This window comes from Ambystoma mexicanum, chromosome 4q (genome assembly GCF_040938575.1).
Source record: "Ambystoma mexicanum isolate Mex_15411 chromosome 4q, UKY_AmexF1_1, whole genome shotgun sequence".
Taxonomy (NCBI): domain Eukaryota; kingdom Metazoa; phylum Chordata; class Amphibia; order Caudata; family Ambystomatidae; genus Ambystoma; species Ambystoma mexicanum.
In genome coordinates, this window is record NC_090928.1 from 494,472,465 (window position 1) to 494,497,654 (window position 25,190).

The 25,190-nt window shown below is 50.1% G+C and overlaps 1 protein-coding gene across 1 annotated transcript in view; it reads left to right on the forward strand.

The window, feature by feature from the left end:
- Window positions 1–25,190, forward strand: part of PNPT1 (polyribonucleotide nucleotidyltransferase 1) — a 1,336,943-nt gene that overhangs the window by 1,191,420 nt on the left and 120,333 nt on the right. Inside the window, exons 24-25 of the mRNA XM_069608057.1 lie at window positions 4,642–4,748; window positions 4,856–4,911. Coding sequence (XP_069464158.1) covers window positions 4,642–4,748; window positions 4,856–4,911 — 163 coding nt within the window. The remainder of the gene's footprint in view (window positions 1–4,641; window positions 4,749–4,855; window positions 4,912–25,190) is intronic.

The following is a 25,190-nucleotide window of genomic DNA, read 5'->3' on the forward strand; positions in this document are numbered from 1 at the left end:
CATCGAAAACCTAAATTTAAAGATGGCTGCAAGCTACGACCATCAAATAATAATGCCGTCTTAGTGAATTTGTGTCAAAGTAAAAGGGCCTATAAATAAGCATATTGCCAATCCTTACTTCTAAATACAAAATGGTGTGGGATAACAATGTACGCAAAAGAAAAATGTTCAAGAAATGATGTGTTAGGATAGTTGAGCAGTTTGCTTCCCTTCCCCATGTTTTCAGCACGGGGAAAGGCAGCACGTGCGGGCTTCGCACAATCTGGCATCTTGGCCACAAGGTAACAGTTCAACACATAGGCATCAGGACCTTCCGCCAAAGTCTCTCTCGCAATGACAGTGGGCCTCATTCTGAGGTCAGCGGTAACCCGCCGCTGCCACAAGCCGGTTGCTGCCGACCCAGAAACACTGAATCCGCCGCCTGACTTCCCAGTGCTACCAGGACATTACAAGTCCTGGCGGCACAGTGAGTCAGGCGGTAGATTCCATAACTCCCCATTCCTGTGGAGTCCCATAAGACTCCATGGGAGTGGTTGAGACGGAAGCACTGGCACCATTGCCAACGGTGCTGGTGCTTCCGTGAAATGTCTGCCTGCAGGGGCTGTTGCGCCGGCGGGTCTGACCCTGCCTGGGGCAATGGCCTTTGCAGGCAGACTCATAGTGTGGCACTCAGGAAAGTTTGTTCCCAGAATGCAACACTCTGAATGAGGCCCAGTCTCTTATTGCAGAGGGCCTGATGTAACAAAACACAAAAGTTCCTTTCCTTTGTCAGGGTTTTCACTTTCATAAGTTCAAGACTGGTCTCCCTCCTTCGGGCTCGGACCACGGGTCCCCCCCGTCCGGGCTCAGATACCTTTGTTACACAATGTTCACAATTTGATCTCCCTCGTTCGGGCTCAGACCAATACCAGAATCGAAGAATTTCGAATGTGCAATGGGTTTTGCTTAAACCGTCGCAGGGCCACTTTGATTCACTTCACACAATTTACAATCTTCTACTTTTGTTTCTTTGTCAGGAAACTGTACAGAAACCTTCGACTGAGCACATTCACAGTGCCGGACCACTCTTGTCAACAGTATTGTATCTCTCCTTCTAATGTTCAAATATTCACCAGCAATTTAGCTTCACTCGCGTCTTTCGTCACACGCATTTAACAATGTTCGTTCCAGTGCTCTTTTTACAATGTTGCTGCTTGCAACCTTGGCTTCAACAGACCGGTCTGGCATCGGTCTCCCCAACTCACCGGCTGTATTTTTCTCTGTCGCTTCTTTGTTCTTGGAGCCAAGGACGATGCCACAGCGCCAGCTGCTCCTCCCCGCCTTGGTCAGTTACACGGGCAGACCCTTGGTATCTCCGACACTCAATGCAGGATTCTTCAGCCTGGTTTCCTTGTCTTACGTTTTCTGCCTTGAAGGTTTCTTGAAAGTGACAGCTTCCTGCTGACAAGATCAATGGTGTTGCCCCTCTCACAAACCTCTCATGCCTGCGCATCTTTCTCCCCTCGTTAAGCTGCCAACTAGAAACTGCTGTACCTTTGTGTGTTTTGCCCCCTGCTCAGAGTGTGCTCTCATGCTCCGCCTTTTTATCTGTTTGGGGAAGTGTAATGGAAGCCAGGTGTGAGTGATTGTCGAAAATGGCCTGACCTCACCTGACCATAATATTGGGATATGTCGGGTACACGTCTTTGGGGAGAGTCTGTTTTCTCCCAGAGCAAACTGTCAGTTTAAAAGTGTTCATGCAGGAAAAGGGGGAGGTGCGGGGGTTGAGTTTCTAAATATCCCATCAGGTAGGATGGGGTAAAGGTGTTACAGGATAGAGGGGGATACTGCTTCTCACCATCCGGTGTCCCACTCCACAAGGACCTCTCATCCAGCTGATCCTCTTGCACTGGTCCACCCCCAGGGTCTGGATCCAAAGGCGATGGCCGTGCACTGGCCACCTGAGAGAGATCCGCAGAGACTAGCGGGTAAGACACCTCCTGGTTTCTCACACTGCTGAGGGGGTCAGTGACCCCAGTACTTCACCATGAAGGGCATTCCCAAGGTAACTAGGTTGGTGGCCAACAACCTTTCTTGGTGGGCCAGCAGAGAGCAGGAGAGGAACCCTTTCGGCCACTGTGGCCTCAGGCCCAGGTAGTCACAGGTGTGCGTCCCTGATGGGTTGGGGCGCTCACTGCAGGGATCTGTAGTTGGGTGGCCTTTGGTGGCCAATGGAATGCAAGTGCATATCAACATGGAGTTGCTGCCAATCAGTTGGCCCTGGTGCCCTTTGCACCTTCTCTCAAAGGGAAACACGTCCTTGTGCTAACGGACAACACGGTGGCCATGCACTACCTCAACAAGCAGGGGGTGGGGGGGTGTCCCCTACCACTATGCAGGGAGGCGCTACTCCTATGCTTCCATGCTTCTGTTTGCTGGAGAACCGGAACTCTGCTTTGGCGGCCCATCTGGCGGGAGTGGAGAACGGGCTGATGGACTCTCTGAGCAAGCAGAGCACGGTCTCACACCAGTGGGAAGTGTACCAGGAAGTTCTTGAGGAGATCTTCACCCTGTGGAGTACCCCGACAATGGATCTATTTGCTACGAGGGCCATCACGAAGTGCAGACATTTTTGCTTGAGGTGAATTCCCAGGGAAGGGTGCACTAGGGGACGTGTTCCTGGTGCAGTGTAGCTTCAACCTCCACTGTGCGTTTCCTCTGGTACCTGCCATCCCGTGGGTTCTCAGGAGGTTAAGGTGGTTTCAGCCACCATGATCTTTATCGCCTTGGACTGGGTGAGGAGGACATGATACTCTGAGCTCCTGGACTTGACCATCTGCCCAGGCGGCCAGACCTCCTTCCTAGTCGGAAGGTCGGGTGCTCCACCCGCATCTGGAGTCCCTCAACCTACATGCGTGAGAGGATTGGGTATGATGATTAGGACCTTCTGAGAAGAGGCACTTGAGGTGTTACTGACTGCACGCAGACACACTACAAGATCATTGTACACGTGCAGGTGGAGAAAGTTTGAGGCCTGGTGTAGGGATGCAGGATATACCCTATCACTTTATCCCTTGCCCCACCACTGCAGTGATGGAATTATTCTGTCACTGGCCTCAGCAGGCCTTCAGATAGGCACAGTCAAGGGTACTTGGAAGCTTTGTCTTCAACAGGTCACCGGATCACAGATCCTTCTTCACGGTTCTGCTAATGACTCAATTTCTGAAACATCTTGTAAAACGGGTTCCCACCTACTGGTTTCTGGTTCTGGACTGGGACTTTTTCTTGGCAATACGCTTAAGCCCCATGCATTTGTGTTCATATTACTTTCCCTGAAAACAGCTTTCCTGTTGCCAATGACTTCAGCGAGACGTGTGAGTGAGCTTCAGGCTCTCTTGCAGGCCGCCCCTCCTGTGATTTTTTTCAGGGAGGAGGCTTCTCTCAAGGTACACCCTACATTAATGCCAAAAAATGGTTTCGGATTTCCCAGTTTTCTATAAGCCTCCACATCCCTTTAAGGATGAGCAAAGGCTTCACAGGCTGGACCCTAAGAGGGCGCCCAGTTTCTATGTGGCTAGGCCAGCAGAATGTAGGTGTGATGACAAATTTTGTGGCTTTCTCTATCTAGGAAGGGTCTGGCTGTGTCCAAACAGACAATCTCTTGCTGGATAATTATCTGCATTGCAGTGTTACAGAGCACAGAAAAAGATCTGCCTCCCGGCATCATCGCACATTCTACCAGGGGCGTGGTGGTGGCATCTGCCTTGCAAAGGGGTGTGTGGTGAAAAAGATATGTCGAGCAATGACGTGGTCATCGCCCACACATTCACTAAGCATTACTGTTTGGATGTTGCACGTGGTTGTGATGCTCGATTCGGCAGAGCGATGTTGCAGAGCTTCCTTGTCTAAGGGCTTTCATCCTGCTTCTGCGCTTTGTACTGCTTTGGGAGTCTATCAGCTAAGATATTCCTCATCGCCCTCCGATCCTGCCCTGCTATGAAAGTGGTCTGTTGCTGTTTTATGGTTGTTCTCTGCAAAAAGGATGAGAGCTTGAGGTGATAACGTCTAGGTGTTAGGCACGTATGGTGCATTTTGCATTGGGGACTGTCAGCCGGTTCCTTTCAGTATGCTGTCTGTCCCTCTAAAGTTGTTATGCATTTTTTGGCTGTCACTAAGCCCAATCCTATGGATTCTTTCCTCGCCGCTGAGCTCGCTGGCAAAAACGTGGGGAACTGAGGTACGGGGGCGCATTGATGCAATATATATATCCGATGTCGCATCTGCGGTCGAGGAGTGGCACGGTCGAGCCAAGAGGAGTCGAGTCGTACTGCTCCCCCCTGTCGAAAATGTTTCCCGCCAGCTGACCCTGGAAGGATATGTATCTGATGAGGAATCTGCAAGATAAGAATCCATAGAAAGAACATTACTGGTTGGTAAGTCATTTTTCCATTTATTGGAATGCCAACACTGAGGGGAATGTTTGTGTTTCTGATATTTCCTTTAAAAAGAGTCTGATTTGTTGCAGTTTTTTAAATATACGATTTTGCGGTGTAATAAAAACATTTATAAACGTCAGCCTCCCTGCCAAAAACCCATCCCAAAGTGTATATAGTTGCAGGCATAATTATTTACAGCCAAATTACTTCTCTCTCTCTCTTTAAGGGGTGACTGTGAGTCAATTGGATGAAGAGACTTTTTCTGTATTTGCTCCAACACCTATAGCTATGCATGAAGCTCAAGAGTTCATCAGTGAAGCCTGCAAAGATGATGTACGTTTGAAGATTTTCTTTGGGTATTTCCTTACATTTTCTTTGGTTCAATAAAGGAAAATATGACAAACTGCCTTATTCAATGTTTTGTTTTCTTTCTCCTACAGCAAGATCATCAATTGGAGTTTGGAGCAGTTTACACAGCTACAATAACAGAAATCAGGTAGAGCTCATACCCACTGCAGTTCGTTTTAGTTTTGTCACACATTAATGTGGTTTTAAAATGCCTTTTCTGCCCGCAGAAGCAGATGTCGCAAGGCTTATAAAGCAGCATCCAGTGTAATAGAAATGTCTTATTCACCGTGCCTTCAGTCACTTGATGTATGCACAATGTATCATTACACAAACAACCCTGAATAAAAAAAACGTAGCTTGGTTGTAAAATCTTTTTTGGTGAAATCGCACCATACATTTCTTTTTTAAATGTTTTATTAGTGTATAGTTTATTACAAACTTTTGCTCAGGAATTCCTAACCAGAAAGAAGAGTACAGGGGAAGAAAAGGGAATGGGACATAAACACAAGACCACCTAGAAGCTGGGGAAAAGAGTGAAAAACCAAAGGTCCACAGAACAGAGATTTCCAACACGTACGTCAATCATATTAAATATAGGTGCCCAGCACTTTGTTTCCCTTAAAGTTCTGCACGGTCAAGGTTAAGTCCACATAATGGCTCCTAGTCACCCATTTCTTTGTAAAGTGTCAGGCATTTCACAGAGTATACCAGTTCCAAAAAAAGTACTACCGCTCTCGTTGGACCCTCCATATAGGCACTCCCACCAGGCATCTGCATCTTCAATCTTCACCGTAGGTCTTTCCATACGCTCGTATAAAAGAATGGTTCTCTGCATTCTTAGTTCTGGGTAGAAGAGAATCCAGTGTTTGAGCGATTCCGGGTGGGCCCCACATAGGCAGAATCTGTCGTCCTTTGAGATCCTGTATCCATGCAGAGTCACCTTGGTATGTAGAACACATAGCCGAAATCTTAAAAACATATCTCTGTGACTAGCTTTAGTCATTTCTCTCGGGTATTGGGGGTTGGGGCGGGGGGTGATATTTAACTGGCCACTTAGTGTATTTGACAGGGTGTCGATCTTCGTTTATATCTCTGTTCTTCCGTTTCCTGGCAGTCTGTCGCCCACAGGGCCCTCTTGACCAACAGAGGGTTTCCACACAGTTTTGACTGACAGGCCCAGTCCAACCAGTATATCCAGACACTTATCTCTCCATTGATTTAAAGGACAATCAAACGTTCCCCTTTCTTTTGGGGCGGGCACTCCTGCAAGGAAAGTTACATAAAAGAACATATGTACAAAATTCCACAATAATACAGATGTGATAAAACAGTCATTCATAGCTGGACAATATTAAAACAAATAAACAGCTTTCTATGGGTGTAGTTAAAAAAGGCGACAATTTCTTTGATTTCTATTAAGGAAGTGCAGCAGTTCAAAGAATCAAGCGCTGCAGAAGAGGCTCTTGCACCTAATCATGACCAAATTGGTTTTAGCCAACATCTCGCCCGTGCGGTGCAATAACAAAAAAAAGTTATTTCCGTCCTCAACAGGAGAAAATAAGTACAGACACATGGAAGACAAGTTCTCACCCCACTTGCAAGTATTGCATGCAAGTGGCAAAATACCTAGGCAAACTTTTGAGAATGTTCTCTTTGCTTTCATATTCAAGTGTAAGTCCAGAAAGTGCTCAAAGGCCAAGGTCTTTTTAATCGAGAGGTACTGGACCGCCCGCTTGTTCATGAGGCAAGAATCAATCATCCTCTCCCATGCCCAGTATTTAAAGGAGGTCTTGACTCAGCTCTTGTATCCCAAACCCAATTTAGTGAGATTTGACCATAGGTCTGCTAAACACATGCGCAAACCAGGGCAACGATTTACCTCCCAGCGTGGAAAGCGGCTCTTCCAGTCCTTCCCTATACAGAGCAAGGGCCTCTGAGTTCCAGATCTGTAAACAGTAAAGTACAGGCATGAGCATGATGCAATATTCAATCTGAACTCGACCCAGTTCAGACAACAGGTATAGAGGGGGCATTAACACGTAGACCCAGTAGCTTTTTAAATCATTTATTTTCTATCACTTGAATGGGCCCACCATCTGCCCAAACCCATAGCTCTGCTCCCTATGTGATTGCCGGGACCACTTGGATTGAATATTCCTTTAAGGGTATCAAAATTACCTCCCCCTTCAAACGGGGGACCATACTATTAACAAGTTCACATTGTCGAGCACCTGCCACAGTGCTCCTCGTCACCTGCGATGACCATTTTAATGTATTGGAAAAAACCAAGCCCAAGTAATTAAGAGTCCACCCTCTCCAATAATTGCTTGTTCAAATAAAATGTAGTCATTATACATGTGTGAAGCCCACGGGAGGGCACCTACCATTGACTGGTTGATGCGAAGGCCCTTTGCGGCACATAGTTTCCCCAAAATATCAAGCTAATGTTGAAGCCCTAATGGTGTTTTAGATGGGAGAATAGCATCATCTGCAGAAAGAAGTAAGCTCTATGTATGGGTATCCAAGCGTGGTGCGTCATTAGCTACTTCCTGCAATTCAAAGGCTATATCATTATGAATAGCAGAAATAGGAAAGGAGCCAGCATCCCTGTCGTACACCAATGCCAATGGGGACTGGCTCAGTCAATTCCGCATTCGGACCCTAAGAAATACGACCACTAGTTCCAGAGTACAAAAGCACGGCCTAGCCCTGATGAAATTTTCAGTCTCTCTAAGGGCGATCATAAAAGAACTTAGCTTGTTTTGTTCTTAATTGTATGCCGAAAAAGTGCACACTAGTAGTATATGTGTATTCATTTCTGGTGTCTTAATGCGTTGCTCCTGTGAATGAGTAGAAGGCACTAATCCCTGAAGGAGGATGTAGCGTTCCTGCATTGGCTCTGGATCTTACTGTGTTGCTAGAAAGAGTTTAACCTGAAGCTTTTCTCCATATATACATGCGCACATGTTTTCTGAGGGTTCACTCTGAAACGCATGTGCAACAAGTCCCAACCACCTCTCGTGCACAGTCAATTTATACAGCTCGTCTCTGAAGGTGCAGGTTATCTTCTCTTTGGTGTTGAGTCGTGTGGCGGGTCAATAGCAGGACACAGACACTGCAAGGACATTTCTCTGGTTATTCATTAAATAGGTATAAGGCCTATCTCTCCCTATTGCTATGTGGGTGTTCCCAGCCTATGTAAATAACTAAGGTACTCGTCAGTGGTCAGAAAGTCTCAAATTAATCTGTCTGCTGTCCAAAACCTAGTTCTAACTGACCCTACAACTTTTCTAACCAACTTAAATAAGATTAGGAGAATGCCCCCTTCTGACTGTATTATGGCAATGTGTCTTCTTCTCTTCACAATTCCTTTTTAGCAGGCTATTTTTAAATAGTCTCTTGTCACTTCCTGTATCTGTTCTTGCCACTCTTTCACAATGTCTTTGGGTCTTTCCTCTCCCTTTTGGGATAGTTCTACAATACTCCCTTTTTGGTCTCTTTATTCGTCTCTGATTCAGGTTGTTGTATCTTCTTACCTGTGAAATGCCTTCTTGGGTCTTAGGGTTCCCCCTCTCCTCGGGTGGTTTATTCAGAGTATCTTTTCCCTTAAATTGTTCAGTTGGCTTTTCTTCCCATTCATAGAATTCTCTCTCTGATAATCTCCACTCTTTGCTTCTTGACTTATGGGCTATTGGCCCCCTCGCGGGTATGTGTACCCCGGTGGTAGAGATCTCTTTCCACATTTATACAGTTCCACTTTATCGACTTTAAACTCAATGTCTCGTCAATTTTACTGGGAGAGGTTTCTTCTGCTTCATAACGATTCGCTGACAGCCTCCCTGTTCTTCCGTTCTCCATGTTGCCTTTGATTATGTGGGTGAATGTCACTGATGCCTGTGCTGGCTTGGGTTCTCTTTGTTTGCTCCGCTTATCCATCTTCTCGACTCCACCGGCATCCCGCTCTCAGTCCTCTCTCTCCCTGGGATCAGGTATTGCTGCAGGTAAGCATATCTTTCGCTGTTTCCTCAACGTTGTGATTTCAGCATTGTTGAATGGGCGCTCTGCCTACCACAAAAGGGTCGTGGTCATGCCACTGCCAGGATTTGGGCTAACCGTCTCCTCTGCTTCTCACGGAGTGTAAACGCTGTGCCTCCAGCATTTCTTTCTCACGTTCAGGTCACTTCTGAAAAAGGCACATTCTCCACGGCTCTCCTCGACTCCAAAGGGGGCTTCCCCTGCTTATGCTCTGCTCTCTCTCTCCTGACTTTGCCTCTCCTCTGCCTATGATGGTCCCTCTTCAGTCTACTTGTCAGTTATATGGAGGTCTATCATTAGTGAGACGGATCCTCTTTCGTGTTCGCAAATGTATATTTCAGTTTTGTCTTCTGCCAAGTCCCTGGCTTCTATAGTGTTCTTCATATCTGACAGTCCCATATAGGCCACTATGGGAAATGGCTTAGGGAGTTCCTCACCGGAACGGCAGTCCTTGTCCCCTAATGGGGAGTCTCTCCCAGTAAGGTCCCACTTGCACAGAGCCCTAGTGAGGGTGTTGAAAAGCAGGCTCACCTCCCTTGCCTCAAACAGGGAGGCTCCCCCTTGGGGAGAAGCGACGAATTCCCTCGATTTGTCACATCCGTCTACAGAGCCCGGTCAAACTCATTAGGTGCACACTTCCTCTTTGAAGCTAATCAAATGGCAAGCAGCCTATTCTGTTTCTTCTGCACCCCACCACCATGTTTTGAATCATGTACCACAAAGTCTTCTGATTGCAGGTCTTTTTTCTGATAGGCCACATATTATAAGGCCCAGAAATACAGAGCCTGCGTCCAAGACACCTGCTCACAAGACTACAGATGGATCTGTTTTGGACCAGGTGCTAACGTTTTATACTTCCAGAACCCTCCAGACCAGTGAACATTCTGAACCCTCCCTTATATCTTGGATTGGGAGGAAACCAGCCTCCTAATAGGAAATCTAGTTTAGGAAAAGGGGGAAACGCTACTCCTAGACACCATACTGGGGCTCATCCAAACACAGCAAGACAGTCTTTTGAATAGTTGTCCTAATCCAAATCACAATCCTAAACTTGCCTGTGGAAGAACAACTATCCATTTTATGGGCTACCATTGAGCACCTGGAGGAAACTGTTGAACTCCGCGATGGCCCACAGTACCTGACAGAATGAAAGTAAAGCTCTCTTTGCCAAATAGATTATTTCTGCATCTAGAGGTATTAAGGAGGTTTTTTTCCCCAGTCCACTTGGGAGGGTTAGAAAGAGATCGATCTTAAGGGGAAAACAGAGTCTCCACCAAGTTAAACCAAAACTCTCTCAAAGACTAATCTAGCACATAAGTCGGGGATAACTCCTAGGAGGTAATGGGCTGGCAGTGAAGTACAGAGATATACTGAAGAATACATAATTTCAAGGGGTTGCATCCTCACACAGATTCCAGTTCTGGATAGATATCCCTCAGCACCAGCTGTTCTTGGAACATTTCGCCTAGGGTGCATTGTAGCTCCATGTCCATTAAAGGACCTTGGATAAGACCATTCTGCCCCTAAAGCCGGTATCAGGATAACTACTTAGTGGCAGAATCTCCTACATATTGGGATAACTACATAGTGGCAGAATAGCCTACATCTTCCAATTCTAAAGGAAGGGAGGGGGAAGGATTCCTAGACACAGGTAAATTACATTCTCGAAGTGAAGAAATTGTACCTACAAATTGGGAAGGGCAGTGTTCTTTTCCTATCCCACACCTAGTGTATCAGAACAATCATAACAAGGAATGAGCACATATTTCAAATGGATTCCTTCCTGGCACAGAGTTATCTATGGTCTCTAGCTCCCAGTGCAGCTGCTCTTCAGAAACCTCTCTCCTCGAGGGGGCACAGCACAACTCTGCGTCAGCTCTACTTAACGCCTCTATCGCCCGCTGAGTATATAACATTGGGTCCAGGATATATTGAGGCACCAAGCCCTGTGACCGTAGGTCCTTTTTTCCATGCACACTCCTCATGTCAGGAACATGGGTGTTTTGATGTTTTGTGCCATGCTGATTCTGACCAGTACCTCTGGGTTTAAGCCTGGCATCGCCAGCATACAGCAAATGTCTGTTTCCGACCGCAACCGGATTTGTTCATACTGTTTGTGGGGAGAGGGGACAAAACATGCAGGAATGCGGGTCGTGTCAGTTGATGCACCGTTCGTGAGAGAGTGGGGAAATTCCAACTTTGTCACAAGGAAAAATACATTAGACTTTCTTGTTTCAAGGTCACCGGTTATGGAACACTGAATCGAATAATGTTCCCTGGTCCACAAGAACTGAAAGAAAGCATCACAAGGCCACACTCACCCGGTGGGTCCTCCGGACATTCTTCTTCCTTGAAGAAAGTTCTACGTTGTGAGGACTCCTCAAAAAAAAAAGGCGCTGAAGGTAACTTTCTAATGAATTCCTTCCTCTCACAGGTTCATCTACGATAATCCTATCCACAGTGCAGCCCTGCGTCAGCTCTGTTCGATGCCTGCTTGTGCTCCATATCGGACATGTCGGGCCAGTATATATTGAAGTGCCGCGCCCTGTGACCTCAGTTCCTTTTTTCTGTTCACTCTGTTTGCTTCGGGAACACACTTATCAAGCTTTTTTTTAATTTCTTCTATGGCATGCCTAACCCAGCAAAAGGGCTTTAAGCCGTGCACAGATTGTGGTTGACAGATGCTGGTATCTGGTACGCCTCTACTGCTTAGGTGAAGAACATGACACCCAGGATTGCAGGTCGTGCCAGTCCATGCACCCGAAGGCCCTCTGGGAACGGGAGGCAAAGATTTTCACCTACGTCCACAAGGAAAAGGGCCAAGGTCATTCGAGGTTGCAGAATGTCGATCCGAGGAGGGTTGGCCTCCAAGCAAGGAAAGTGCTAAGAAGCAGCATTGCAAGCGATGCCGCTCTCCGAGCATATACTCTAACCTGCATTATTCGTCCTCTTCAAAGAAGAGGAGCCACTGCTCCAGGGAAGGCAGCCCACATACCCTTTCTGACCCAATACTCTCCCACTGAGGAATGTGAAGTTTTGCCTAAGATGCTATATTTCTTCCCCAAGGCACTAGTGGCTTTGCCCTTGGTGCTGACAGAACCCAAATGCATCTTCTGGGACCGGCACGGTACCGGTTTGGGATCTCTCCAGCACGCCTACAGGCTGGAGCCTGGACCCTCAGAGGGACGAAGTTTTCCAACGCTGCCAAACTCTGCCTTCGGGTGTCGAGATATCTGTGTCGGTTCTGACTTCGTCTTCAGTGTTATCGCCGGGGGCCCCACTGGAATATTCTCCTCAACCTACCTGTCCAAGATGTTTAATATCGAAGACGAAGAGGGCGACCAGGTGCTCTTTGGGTTGGAACCTTTGGTCTCCAGAGATGAGAGAGACTTCTCAGAGGAGTTCAATGAGGTAGAGGACATCCAGGGACTGGCCTCGTATCTTCAGGAGGCGAATAGTCTAGATGCCCTCTGCGATGGACATTCGTCCAGCCCGTGCCACTGGTAGGCCTCAGATGTCGTTTTAGAGGCTGATGGCTAAGGTGGCTCAGACCCAGGGGCTTTCTGCTCCATCCAGGCCCAAGATTCAATTTAAATTGACAGACATCCAGGATGAAGGCCCCAAGAGGGAAACAATGCTACCCTTCAATGTGGCAATGGAGGCCCCCATACTAGAGGTGTGGGAGAAGCCACCTCTTCACCTGCCGTGGACAGGGACCTGGCTAAAAAGCATCGTACTGCCCCTTCAGATCCAGAATTCTTGTCCACTCATCCCTCTCCTGAGAGCTTTAGTGGTACAGGCCGTGACTGCAAACTTGAAGTCATCCACCTTTCCTTCTCCTCCGCCTGACAGACTAAAAGGCTGGATGCCTGCGGGAAGGTTTGTGCATCAGGCAGTTTTGCTCATTGTGCGATTAACACTTCTTGTACCTTGGCGAAGTCTGTGGTCGGCAGTGGCCAATGCGGCTGAACACATCCCTGAGGGAGAGATGCGGGAGGGCTTCCTGTCTATGGTCACAGATGGTGGGAAGCCTCTCATCAGATGCTGCAGTCGGGACTAAGCACAGCTGATTGTGTCAGCAGATCCATTGCCATGAGCACAGTGGTCAGGCATCTCTTGGATGGGCACATCTGACTTCACGCATGATATCCAGGCTAAACTCCCGGACATGCCCTTTGATGGAGAGATCCTGTTTGGGACTTAAGCTGATGATGTCCTCCAAAACTTTGTCATGAAAGGTCACAGCGAAGTCCTTGGGTCTAGCTGTACAACAACCCTCTGCACCTTCAGCAAGGGGTCGGGTGATTTCATCCCTCAACCGCCTATGTCCTGCGTGGTTGAGGCCAGGCACCCCTGTTAAGACTGCAAGGAAGACACTTCCCAAAGGGTAGAGGTGCCTCCAGAGGAGGAGCGACTGTGGCCACTGTACCCTCTGCACCACAAAAGGCAAAACCTCTGTGAGGTCTTCTGCCACGAGTCCCCTGTGGGTGGAGGTTTTCCCTGTACAGTGCGGAAGGGTCCAAGACCACGTCCGATTTTTCAGCCATGCAGGTCATTCAACAGAGCTACTGCCTCTTTCTTGCAGCTTCCTCCAGCCAATGGCCACCACACCAACTCCTTGCCTCCGGGAAGGAGCGTGATAGAACTGGTACGGCACTCTGAGGCAATGGCTGGTACTCAACCTATTTTCTGATGCTGAAGGAGGACAGTGTTTGTGTCAGATACTGGATCTGTGGCTGCAGAATTTGTTACTATGCAAGGACAAATTTAAGATGGTTACTCTTCGCCATAACCTACAAGCCCTCAATCTGCAGGAATGGTTGGTATCCCTGGATCTTCAGGATGTCTACTTCCATGTTCCTATCCATCAGAAGCAAAGGAAGTACCTGAGGTTCGTGGTGGCCAACATCACCACCAGTTCAAAGTCATGCAGTTCTATCTTTCTTCGGCTCCCAGGGTTTTCTAGCAGTGATGGCAGCCTGCCTCAGGAGGGAAGGCATTCATGACAACTGGCTCGGCGAGCTCACGACCCGACCTAATGTTGGGGCACCTGCTCCACACATGCAGTTTGTTGCACCGCTTGAGCCTTTCCCTGAACTTTAAAAAGTCTCATGTTTCCCCACCCCAGTCTTGGACACTCAACTGAGCACGGCATTCCCACCTGAGGCCCGAGTTGTGAACATCACTCGGATAGTCAATGTACTCCAATCCCAGGAACAAGTCCCATACTTGGTCTTTCTGCTCCTGGTCCTCATGGCCTCCTGCATCGTAGGGTTCCCGGAGGCGAGGCTATGCATGAGATAGCTTCAGTTGCTCCTCCGTTGTCATTGGTAGCAATTTCAGGGCCACATGTCTGACCTTCAACAGGTCTCGGACCAGATGGCTCTGGATCTTCCGTGGTGGGTCGTGAGAGACAACTTGCTGAGAGTAGTTTTTTCAATGGATTGCTTTTCTCCTACAGATTCCTTATCAGATAGATATCCATTCCAGTGTCCTTCTTGACTCAATGCATCGGTCATCGACTCCGGATGTGATGTTGGTGGTCCTACATCTACTGCATCACTATGCCCCTGTACCTCATTTCCTTTTTTCTGCACGCTCAGCACGGAACAACTCTCTCACGAGAATTTTCAGCCGACGAATTTAGTCTGTTTGAAACGATTTCAACATGAAGTCTACTCCCAAAGTGCTGGGTTTTAAGTGCTGCAAGGACTTCAGTCCCAAGATGTCCATTACGGACCCACACAGCATCTGTGTGTGGTGCCTCAGTTCTCTTGGTGCCACATGATGGTGGGGGAATATTTCTGGCCTCTGTGGCCCCAGACCAGGGTGGTCAAGAATGCATATCTGAAGTGTTGGGGTGCTCACTGCGAGGATTTGAGGTGAGCGGCCTTTGGACTTCGAAGAAAGCCCAGTGGCACATTAATAGGCCGTAGCTGCAGGCGATTGGGTTGACCCTGAAATAATTTGTGCCCCCTCTCAAAGGGAAGCTCGTCCTGATTATGGGACAATGCAGTGGCCATGCACCACCTTAACAAGCAGGGAGATGTGTACTCTCCCCCTTTTCAGAGAGAATGCAGCTGTGGTTCTGGCTTTTGGAGAATCAGATCTCGGTCTCGGAAGTACATCTGGCAGGGATGGATAATGGATTGGTGGACACTCTGAGCAGGCAGAGCATGGTTGCACATGAGTGGGAAATGTGCCAGGAGGACCTAGAGGTTTTCACTCAATGGGGTACCCCGACAGTGGATCTGGTTGCCATGGAGTCCAACCAGAAGTGCAGGCAGTTTTGCGTGAGGGAATTCCTGGCGAGAGGCGCAATGGGGCATGCATTCCTGGTGGAGTGGGTCTTGGAACTCCACTATGCCTTCCCTCCGAGTCATTCTGTGGGTTCTCATGAGGTTGAGGAGGTTTCAAGCAACCCTGATCTTGATCGCCCCGGACTGGGTGAGGAGAACATAGTACTCGGGCCTCCTGGATTTCGCCAACTGCCCACCTCGCCGGTTACCTCAGCGGACGGTTCTCCTATCTGTCAGAAGGTTGGGTACTGCACCTGAACCCAGAGTCACTCAATCTACATGAGTGGCTCTTGAGGGGATAAGATATGATGATTGGGACCTCGCAGATTAGGTACTTGAGGTGCTGCTGGCTGCACACAGGCCATCGACAAGATAGCTGTATGCGTGCAATTGAAGAAGGTTCAAGGCGTGGTGCAGAGAAAGCAAGATTGGCTCCATCTTTTGCCCCACCACTGCAGTGATGGAATTCCTTCTGTCATTGGCCTTGTCAGGCCTTCAGGTTGCAACAGTCAAAGGATACTTTGTGACTTTTTCAAAAGGTCTCTGGATAAGGGTCTTACATAAAATCCCAGTTATGGCCCAATTCCTGAAAGGTCTTGTAGGTACGTTTTTACCTGTTCCTTTTGTTGTCCCAAATTGGGACCTTAATTTATGTGACGAAGCACAGGACCTAAACACTACAGGAAGCAGTCACCTAGGAGATGTGACATCCAAAAACAGGGAATACCAGCTGATGAAAAAAGGAGGTTATAACAACCCTCTAGTGCCTGCACCGCTCTCTATCACTACCACACCACCTGGGAAAATGTATTGCTACATGACCAATAAATATTCCCAATCTGAAAGTACTGTGACGAAGAAGCCCAAAACTGATGAGGAAAGAAGGTAAAAGAACTGGGAGGTGCAGTCTAGTGCTCCACCAATACTAACATGGATCCATACAAAAGGCAAGAGCCGGTACAGAGAGAGTGATCGTCATAGCAGTAGTAGTTGAAGTAGTGGCAGCAGAAGGAGCAAACAAGATGCCGCAGAGTGGTCGGAAAAGAAAGACATTTCCAAAAATGTTAACGGTAAAGTATTGAGCGAACACACATGGGCATGAACAAAAAGAGAGAGAGAGAGAAAGTCCTTATCCGAGAAACTTCGTCCCTGATGTGCTCGTCGTCAACAAGCAGTGTGAGAATCCCGCACTGGCAGACACCTCCCAGAGCAAAGCGGGAAGCCGCCGGAGGATCGAAGCAACCCTAGAGGGAGGGGGAGCGCACACCAGACGTCTACACGCCAGAGGCCTGTGGTTTGCCGAGGAGAAGGATCTTCATATCAACATCCTGGAGTTACTGGCAGTGTTCTGGGCCCTCAAGTCGTTCTTCCCATCTCTGAAAGGCAAGGGGTTGAGGATCTTAATGGACAACACCACCACCATGTTCTACATCTGGAAGCAGGGGGGCACTCAATCCCCGGAGCTCTCTAGATTCCTGGTGCTCTCCAAGGAAGCACAGTACTTGTGGCAATGGGCCGTCAGACAGGGCATGCTCCTTGTCCCTCTTCACCTGATGGGAGTCAAGAACACCATCGCAGACTCACTCAGCAGGGAACTGCAATCCTGCCGCGAGAGGGAGGTTTGTCCGGATCAGGTGGACCGACTGTTCGCCGAGTGGGGCAGGCGGCAGCTAGATCAGTTTGACGGCTGCAAACTCCCAAGTGCCAGAAGTTTGCCAGCAGGTTCCACCAGCCGAGGAGCCTGGGGGACGCATTCTCCTTCCCGTGGGAAGGGACTGTTCCTGTATGCATTCCCCCGTTCCCTTTCCTGCTACGAGTCATCAACACACTCATATGGTGTTCGTGCAAGATGATACTCATCACCCTGGCGTTGCCGAATCAGATTTGGTATCAGGACCTTCTCAGTCTGTCAGCGTCGCCTCCGGTCAAGCCGCCAGTGGTTCCAGGTCTTCTCACCAGAGAACGAGGTGCAATCCTGCATCACGACCCAGGATCGCTGAGCCTGAAGGCCTGGCTCCTGCAGCCCTAGAGTTTGGTGGATATGAGTTGCCTGCAGACTGCAGGGAGGTCCTCGCTGAGGCCAGGGCATCGTCATCTTTGAAGTGCTACAGTCACAAGTAGAAGCGGTTTGCTGCGTGGTGCCGGTCGCAGAAGATCACCCCACTGAGGTTCACAGCTCTGCAAAGTCTTCCATACTGCTGCTATCCTTGACCAAGGCTGGACTGGCACACGCCTCTATCAAGGTGTATCTGGCGGCTATCACCTGCTACACCAAGTCTCCAGGTCTTCACTTTGGTCTCCTCGACTCTTCAAGGAGTTCCTCAAAGGACTTATTTGATCTTTTCCGCTGGTGAAGGCTCCTGCCCCGGTGTGGGAACTTAAAATGGTGCTGACGAGGCTCATGGGGACCCCCTTCGAGCCTATTATTTTTTTTTATTTGTTTATGGTTCAAGTACAAAAATGTAGAACCTTTACAAAACAAAGTTTAAAAGAACGGTACAATATTTACATTTACAATAAATAATCTTTACATCTTATTATAACACAGTTTGAGAAGGAGGATATCATATTTTCTGAGGCTTGTGGAATCTGCTTAGATCACATGCTGTGCATAGGCCGACATCTAGTGGAAGCTGCGGAGTATTACATTTTGTTTTTCGAAACTCGAAAATGGGCGGCGACACAGGGCGTGCCAGTAATACTATCCCTAGTGTGACGTCCACTGTACCCAAGATCCCTCACGCGTCTAGGATCCTCAGATTGTTTTTTTCCGCCATACTGGTCGGAAGCATTTTGCGGAGTCCCATGGCCTTAGCCATACTTTTGCTAAAATATTGATTAATTTACATCCTTTCCCCATCCCAACGTCGAACTTCGACACTCGACGCCGGCTTGGAGAAGAAATCGACCGTCGGCTGCTGCACGACAGATTTGGGCCTCGGAAGGCCTCTGGCCTCGGCCCGGGCCTTGGAAGGCCTCTGGCCTCGGCCCGGGCCTTGGAAGGCCTCTGGCCTCGGTCCTGCAAGTAGGGAGAGTGGGGGGTTGGACATACTCTACACTCTTGGTATATAGGTACACCTTATACATTTCCTACACTTACCAGCCCGCTGCCTCAAGGTGCGTATGGAGGATACCCCTTTTCAATTCTGCCCCAAGTGCAATCGCAAATACCCTTGGGTCGACAGGCACACCACGTGCAATCTCTGCTTGCAGAGGGACCACCCCGAAGCGAACTGCAGAGCGTGTAGTAGGTTTAAACCTAAGACACTTGAGGACCGTCCGACGAAGCGTTGGGCCCACCACGCCAGGCAGGCGGCCATGGCAGCGGAGGGCGCCTTCAGCGATGGCAGCTACGCCGTGCTTTCGGACGGCGAGGGCATTACGGCGTCAAAAGACAGCCGAGCGCAGGTCCCTGACCTCGGAAGGTCATTCGACAGGGCGGCTATGGGGAAGACCCCCGGCGACACAAGCGCTTCACACACCACTCACACAAAACACACGAAGTCCAACCGAGACTCGACGACGTCGAGTTCTCTGAAAGAGGCACAAACAGAACGGTCCGAATCGGTGTCCTCTGGGCGTATTCGATCGAGATCGCCGCATGACTCCAGGCAATCATCCACTCTTGCCAAGAGTGCCTCGCTCCCTAGGCTAACAGACGTTCGATCGTCTGAGGACGAAGACGACTTTCACCCCCAGGCCGCTCTCCAGGAGTCGGAGCCCGGAGACAAGATCAGCGCAGCCCCACGTTCGAAGGACAGGGACTCTACCCCCGATCCTCGACGCCAGGCGTCGAAAACCTCCGGAGCCACAAAAGGACAGGGAAAACACTTCTCCAGCATGGGGTCTGGCATGGATTCACATGCTCATGAATATTCCCCGTCGTCAGGCTGGGAATCCTCGGTAAAGAAAAAATCGGTATCAGTTTCGTTTCTGATCTGTCTTTCGTAGTAGTAACCAATCACTGATCTCTGCGTCATACTGACCACAGCCAATGACTGCCCTCTACCTAAGCCCCGCCTCTGGCAGCCATCTTCAGATTTTTACCGCACGTTCAAGTGTTGGGATCCCCGAAGCACCCCAGTGGGAGGCCGGCTGGCGAGCTTCGTCAGCGTGTGGGAGTCCATCTCCACCGACCGTTGGGTGCTGGACGCCCTAGCTCAGGGTCACGCGCTCGAGTTTCTAAAGAGGTGCCCGCGCGTCCCCCCTGTGGCCAGGAAAGAACATCACGTCCCTCAACTTCTCTTGGAGATAAAGGCGATGCTCAAGAAGGGCGCCATCGAGCTCGTCCCAAAGAGGCTTCGGGGCTCCGGAGTTTACTCAAGATACTTCCTCGTGAAGAAAAAGAAGACGGGAGGATGGCGTCCCATCCTGGACCTACGACGACTGAACAAATTCATCAAGGCACAGAAGTTCCGGATGGTCACCCTCCAACACGTCCTGGGTCAGCTGGAGGAGGGCGATTTCCTATCGTCGTTGGATTTGGAGGATGCTTACTTGCATATTCCCATCCTAAAGGGACACCAAAAGTTTCTCAGGTTCGTGGTCCATGGGCGTCACTACCAGTTCAGAGCCCTTCCCTTCGGATTGAGGTCGGCACCCAGGGTGTTCACCAAGTGCCTCGCACCGGTGGCGGCGCAGCTGCGCCGAGAGGGGATCCACGTCTACCCCTATCTGGACGACTGGCTCATCCAAGCAAAGACGAAGGAGCTCGCCGTGGAGCACACGGCAAGGACATCCAACTACTCACGGACCTGGGATTCTCCATAAACTACGCCAAGTCCCACCTGGTGCCCGCGCAAGACGCACTGTTTCTGGGAGCGAAGCTCGACACAGTGTCGCTGCTGGCCTCTCTGTCGGAGGAAAGGACGAGGGCCATCTTGGGCAAGGTGCAGCGGATGCTGGTTGCGGACGCGGCCAGGGTGAGGTCCATCAAGTCCCTCCTCGGAATGATGTCTTCTTGCATTTATCTCATCCGCCTTTGCAGGCTCCGGATGCGCCCGTTGCAGGAGTTCCTGGACGCGCACTGGATCCAGACGACGGGCAGCTTCGAGGAGAGGATCACGCTCGACGAGAGTTTCCGACGAGCGATCCGGTGGTGGGGCACCCGCGCGCATCTGACGGCGGGCATGGACTTCCAGACCCCCGGCCACCAGGAGACAGTGACCACGGATGCCTCCCTGGAAGGGTGGGGAGCGCACACCGAAAGTCTGCACGCGAGAGGCCTTTGGCTTCCGACGGAGAAGTCCCTCCATATCAACGTCCTGGAGCTCCGTGCAGTGTTTTGGGCCCTCAGGTCCTTTCTTCCGTCCCTCAAGGGCAAGGTGGTGAGGATCTTCACCGACAACACCACCATCATGTTCTACATGAGGAAGCAGGGCGTTACCAGTTCCCCAGCCCTGTACAAGGAGGCGCAGGATCTGTGGCATTGGGCCGTCGCCCAAGGGATGTTTCTGGTGCCGTTTCATCTGGCAGGGATAAAAAACACCATCGCCGACTCGCTCAGCAGAGAGCTGCGCTCGTGCCACGAGTGGTAACTACGACAGGATCTAGTGGACCGCCTCTTCCGACAGTGGGGCACACCCCAGATCGATCTGTTCGCGACGGCGACGAACTCCAAGTGCCGGAAGTTCGCTAGCAGGTTACCCCAGCCGAGGAGCATGGGCGATGCTTTCTCGTTCCCCTGGGAGGGCCTGTTTCTATACGCGTTCCCTCCATTGCCATTGCTGATCCGGCTCATCAACCAGCTCAAGAGGTCACGGTGCAGGATGATCCTCGTCGCACCTGCGTGGCCGAGGCAGATATGGTTCCCGGACCTTCTGGACTTGTCAGCGTCCCCGTCAATCAAGCTGCCAGTGGACGCGGATCTTCTCTCCAGGGAAGGAGGCGCCATCCTCCATCATGACCCGAAGTCGCTGAACTTGCAGGCCTGGCTCATGCAGCGTTCGAGTTTGGAGGATACGACATACCGGCCGACTGCAGAGAGGTTCTTGCAAAGGCCAGGGCGTCCTCAACTCTTAAATGCTATGGACACAAATGGAAGAGGTTCTCTGTCTGGTGCCACGCACAGAAGATTAACCCTCTACGGATTACGGCTCCCCAGGTACTGCCGTACCTTCTGACGCTGGCCAAGGCTGGACTGGCGCACGCGTCCATCAAGATTCATCTTGCTGCGATCTCCCGATACACCAGAACCACGGGGCGGACGTCTTTGTGGTCTCATCGTCTGGTGAAAGAATTCATGAAGGGACTGTTCAGATCGTTCCCGCCGGTGAAGGCTCCGGCCCCGGCGTGGGAGCTCAACGTGGTGCTGACCAAGCTCATGGGACCTCCGTTCGAGCCTCTGCACTTGGCTCCGTTGAAGTTCTTGTCGTGGAAAACAGCGTTTCTTGTGGCTATCACCTCCGCACGAAGAGTGGGAGAGATCCAGGCCCTTTCCTGCAAGCCCCCGTACTTGACTTTTTACGACACGAGGGTAGTGCTCAGGACGCACCCCTCCTTCATGCCCAAGGTACCGTCGGTCTTCCACCTCAACGAACCCTTGGTGTTGCCTGTTTTCTTCCCGTCGCCTTAGTCGCCGGCCGAAAGGACTTTGCACTCGCTGGATGTAGCTAGAGCGCTGAAGTTTTACGTGGACCGCACGAAGTGTTTTCGGAAGACGTCACAACTTTTTGTGAACTTTGGACCTGTCAATCAGGGGAAGGCTCTCTCAAAGGCCTCCATTTTCAGATGGCTCTCCGGCTGTATCATGTACTGTCATCGGTTGGCAAACCGACCGCTGCCTGGCCGTCCGAGAGCCCATTCCACCAGAGCGATCGCAGCTACCACGGCGTTCCTATCTGGTGTGCCCTTGCTGGACATCTGCAGGGCTGCTACGTGGAGGTCGACGCACACCTTCACGAAATTCTACTGCGTCGATCGGGATTCCAGGGAGGAGTCCAGGGTCGGCCAAGCAGTGCTGCGCAATCTGTTCGCCTAAAGTGAGCCGGGTGAGGAGGTAAGAATTGCTTAATGTTGAGTTTGATGTAATGCTTAATGTTGAGCCTTTGCCACCTCCCGTGGTTGTGCATGTGTGTACTGCTATGTATTCTTTATTCATGAGCATGTGAATCCATGCCAGACCCCATGCTGGAGAAGGAACAAGTTACTTACCTGTAACTGTTGTTCTCCAGCATGGGTCTGGCATGGATTCACATGCGAACCCTCCCGCCTACCCCTCTGCGGCTCTTCACTTGGTCATACTGCCACTTCACGTGCTACCAAATCTGAAGATGGCTGCCAGAGGCGGGGCTTAGGTAGAGGGCAGTCATTGGCTGTGGTCAGTATGACGCAGAGATCAGTGATTGGTTACTACTACGAAAGACAGATCAGAAACGAAACTGATACCGATTTTTTCTTTACCGAGGATTCCCAGCCTGGCGACGGGGAATATTCATGAGCAGTGAATCCATGCCAGACCCATGCTGGAGAACAACAGTTACAGGTAAGTAACTTGTTCCTTTTCCACCCCCGGGGAGGGGGGAAAACAGCAGAAGAAGCAACCTCTGCACTCTTCCACACCTGTGAAACACTCCACTCCTCCTAAACAGACAGACAAGACCAGGTCTGCTGATATTTCTAAAACCAGCAAATCTACTCAAGATAAACCTCCTAGACTTTCTGAGAGTCATTCCCAGTTCCAAAAAATGGTCGAGTGATGACATAGATAGGGTCATGTCAAGGATGTCTTCTTTGGCAGACTTTTACGATAAAAATCCAGACCATTTCCTTTCATATAATCCACAAGGGGCCACACCCTCAGGCTCTAATGATCCTATCCCCCCGAGTAATAAGCCCCGGTTTGAGACACCGATAAGGTCTACAGACCCCTTCGAGGTACAACCATACTCACGGCCATACTCCCTGTATCAAGGAGAGACTTCCTTTGGTGAGGACCAAGATTTTGGCATGGTAGAAAAGCAAACCGGGACGGGCTACTATGGGGATGAGGACGACCAGGAAGAGGAAGACCCTGAAACCTACAGAGTAGATTCCCTGGTAGAGAAGGAAGCCCCAGTTACCGACTCCCCTATCGATAACCAACCCCCCCTGAACGAGGTTCTCGCACGAGCAGCAGAACATTTCCATATTGACACCCACGGTGTCCAGGAAGAGAGGGACTTCGCCGAGGAGTTAGTTGGAGAAAGGAGGCCTGTTGCCCAGACCATCCCTACCCTTAAGTCTATTCAGCGAAGAATAGGCCCGTCCCTGGTGAACCCGAACCTCACCAGAGCAGTCAATCCCAGAGTTGAAAAACTTTTCAGGGCAGCCCAGTCTGACCCTCTCTATATAAGAGGACATCTGAAGCCAGACTCCCTAGTTGTCACTAACACTCGTAAGAGGGCTGGAACACCCTTGTCATCATCCGAAGCTCCTCCAGACAAGGGGAGCAAAAAACGATATGGTTTTGGCAGGAAAGTAGCCTCAACGTCCGCCTATCAGGCAAGGATTGCAAACTCCACCACCCTGTTGGCCAGCTACAACTGCCATCAGTGGGAAGAAGTCGCGGCACTCATAGCCTCTGCACCAGAACCCTTAAAGGGCCAGTTAGCACGAATTTCCGCAGAGGGTAGAGATGTGTCTGGTTGCATTTTAAAAGCAACTTTTGACGCCGCGGACAACGCAGGCAGATTGATAGCAGAAGGTAATGTTATCAAGAGACGTGCGTGGTTACGGCAGTCTGGTTTTAAGGCAGAAACCCAGGCATCATTGTTGGACAAACCGGTGGAAGCCGATCTGTTTGGTAGGGCGGTCGAGGACGCGCTGAAGAATGCCAAGGACGAATACGAGACACTCAAGTCCCTTGGCCAGTTAACCAATAAACCCCCTAACCAGAGAGGGAATAGTAATTTTCGTCGCCCACACGGCCAAAATTCCCAGAGAGAATCAAACTATTCCCAGGGGCAGGGTACGCAGTGGAACAACAGCCAACAGTCTACCCAGGGTTACGGCAGGGGTAATAGGAGAGGACGTGGTAAAGGCAGAGGCAGCCCCAGTAAAGGAGGCGGCACGCCTCCACCAAAGCAGTGACGCTCAGTTCAGGGTCCCTTCTCACGCATCCCCAGTAGGGGGGACGCATTTCCAACTTCACCCAGGCTTGGGAAGGGATCACATCAGACAGATGGCTGCTGTCAACAGTATCCGCAGGGTACTGTATAGAACTACTGCAGCGTCCCCGGAACCATCCTCCACGACAAAGAGTACACTCTTTAGAACATCAGAAGATTCTCCTCGAGGAGATCGCCAATCTACTAGCAAAGGACGCGATAGAACTCTTCCCGGGACACCAGGTAAACAAAGGTATTTATTCAACTTACTTCCTTGTGCCAAAAAAAATTTGACAATGCGCCCAGTATTGGACTTGCGGCCTGCCAACAAGTATGTCGAGCCCCAAAAGTTTGGGATGACTACGCTACAACAGGTAATCCCCCTCCTAAAAAAGGGGGACTACATGGCAATCTTGGATATGAAAGATGCCTATTTTCATATTTCCATGTTCCCAGCGCACAGAAGGTACTTGCGCTTCAAGATGGACAGTCGGCACTACCAGTTCAAGGTACTGCCCTTCCGGATAGCTTCGGCACCAAGGGTATTCACCAAGGTACTGGCGGTGGCGGCGGCACACCTACGCAGGGAGGCAATCCCGGTGTACCCTTATCTGGACGACTGGCTCATAACGGGTGAAACCCCAGTAATTTGCAGAACAAACATTCAAAGGACTATCGACCTCCTCCACGAATTAGGCTTCTCAATCAACGAGAAAAAGTCAAGCCTGGTGCCAAGCACCTCCAAGCAGTTCCTTGGAGCAATCCTAGATACTCAAGAGGGGTTGACATTTCCTTCAAAGGAAAGAATTCGGAATATACTACTGTAAATTCCGCAATATCAGTCCGGTCACCAAATAACGGTAAGCAAAGCAATGCGTTTGCTGGGCATGATGGCGTCATGTATTTACCTGGTCCCCCACGCGCGCCTGCGTCCCATGCAGGAATGGTTGGCGAAATAGTGGTCTCAGGCAAGTGGTCAGTGGGACGATCTAGTGGTTGTTTCGCCA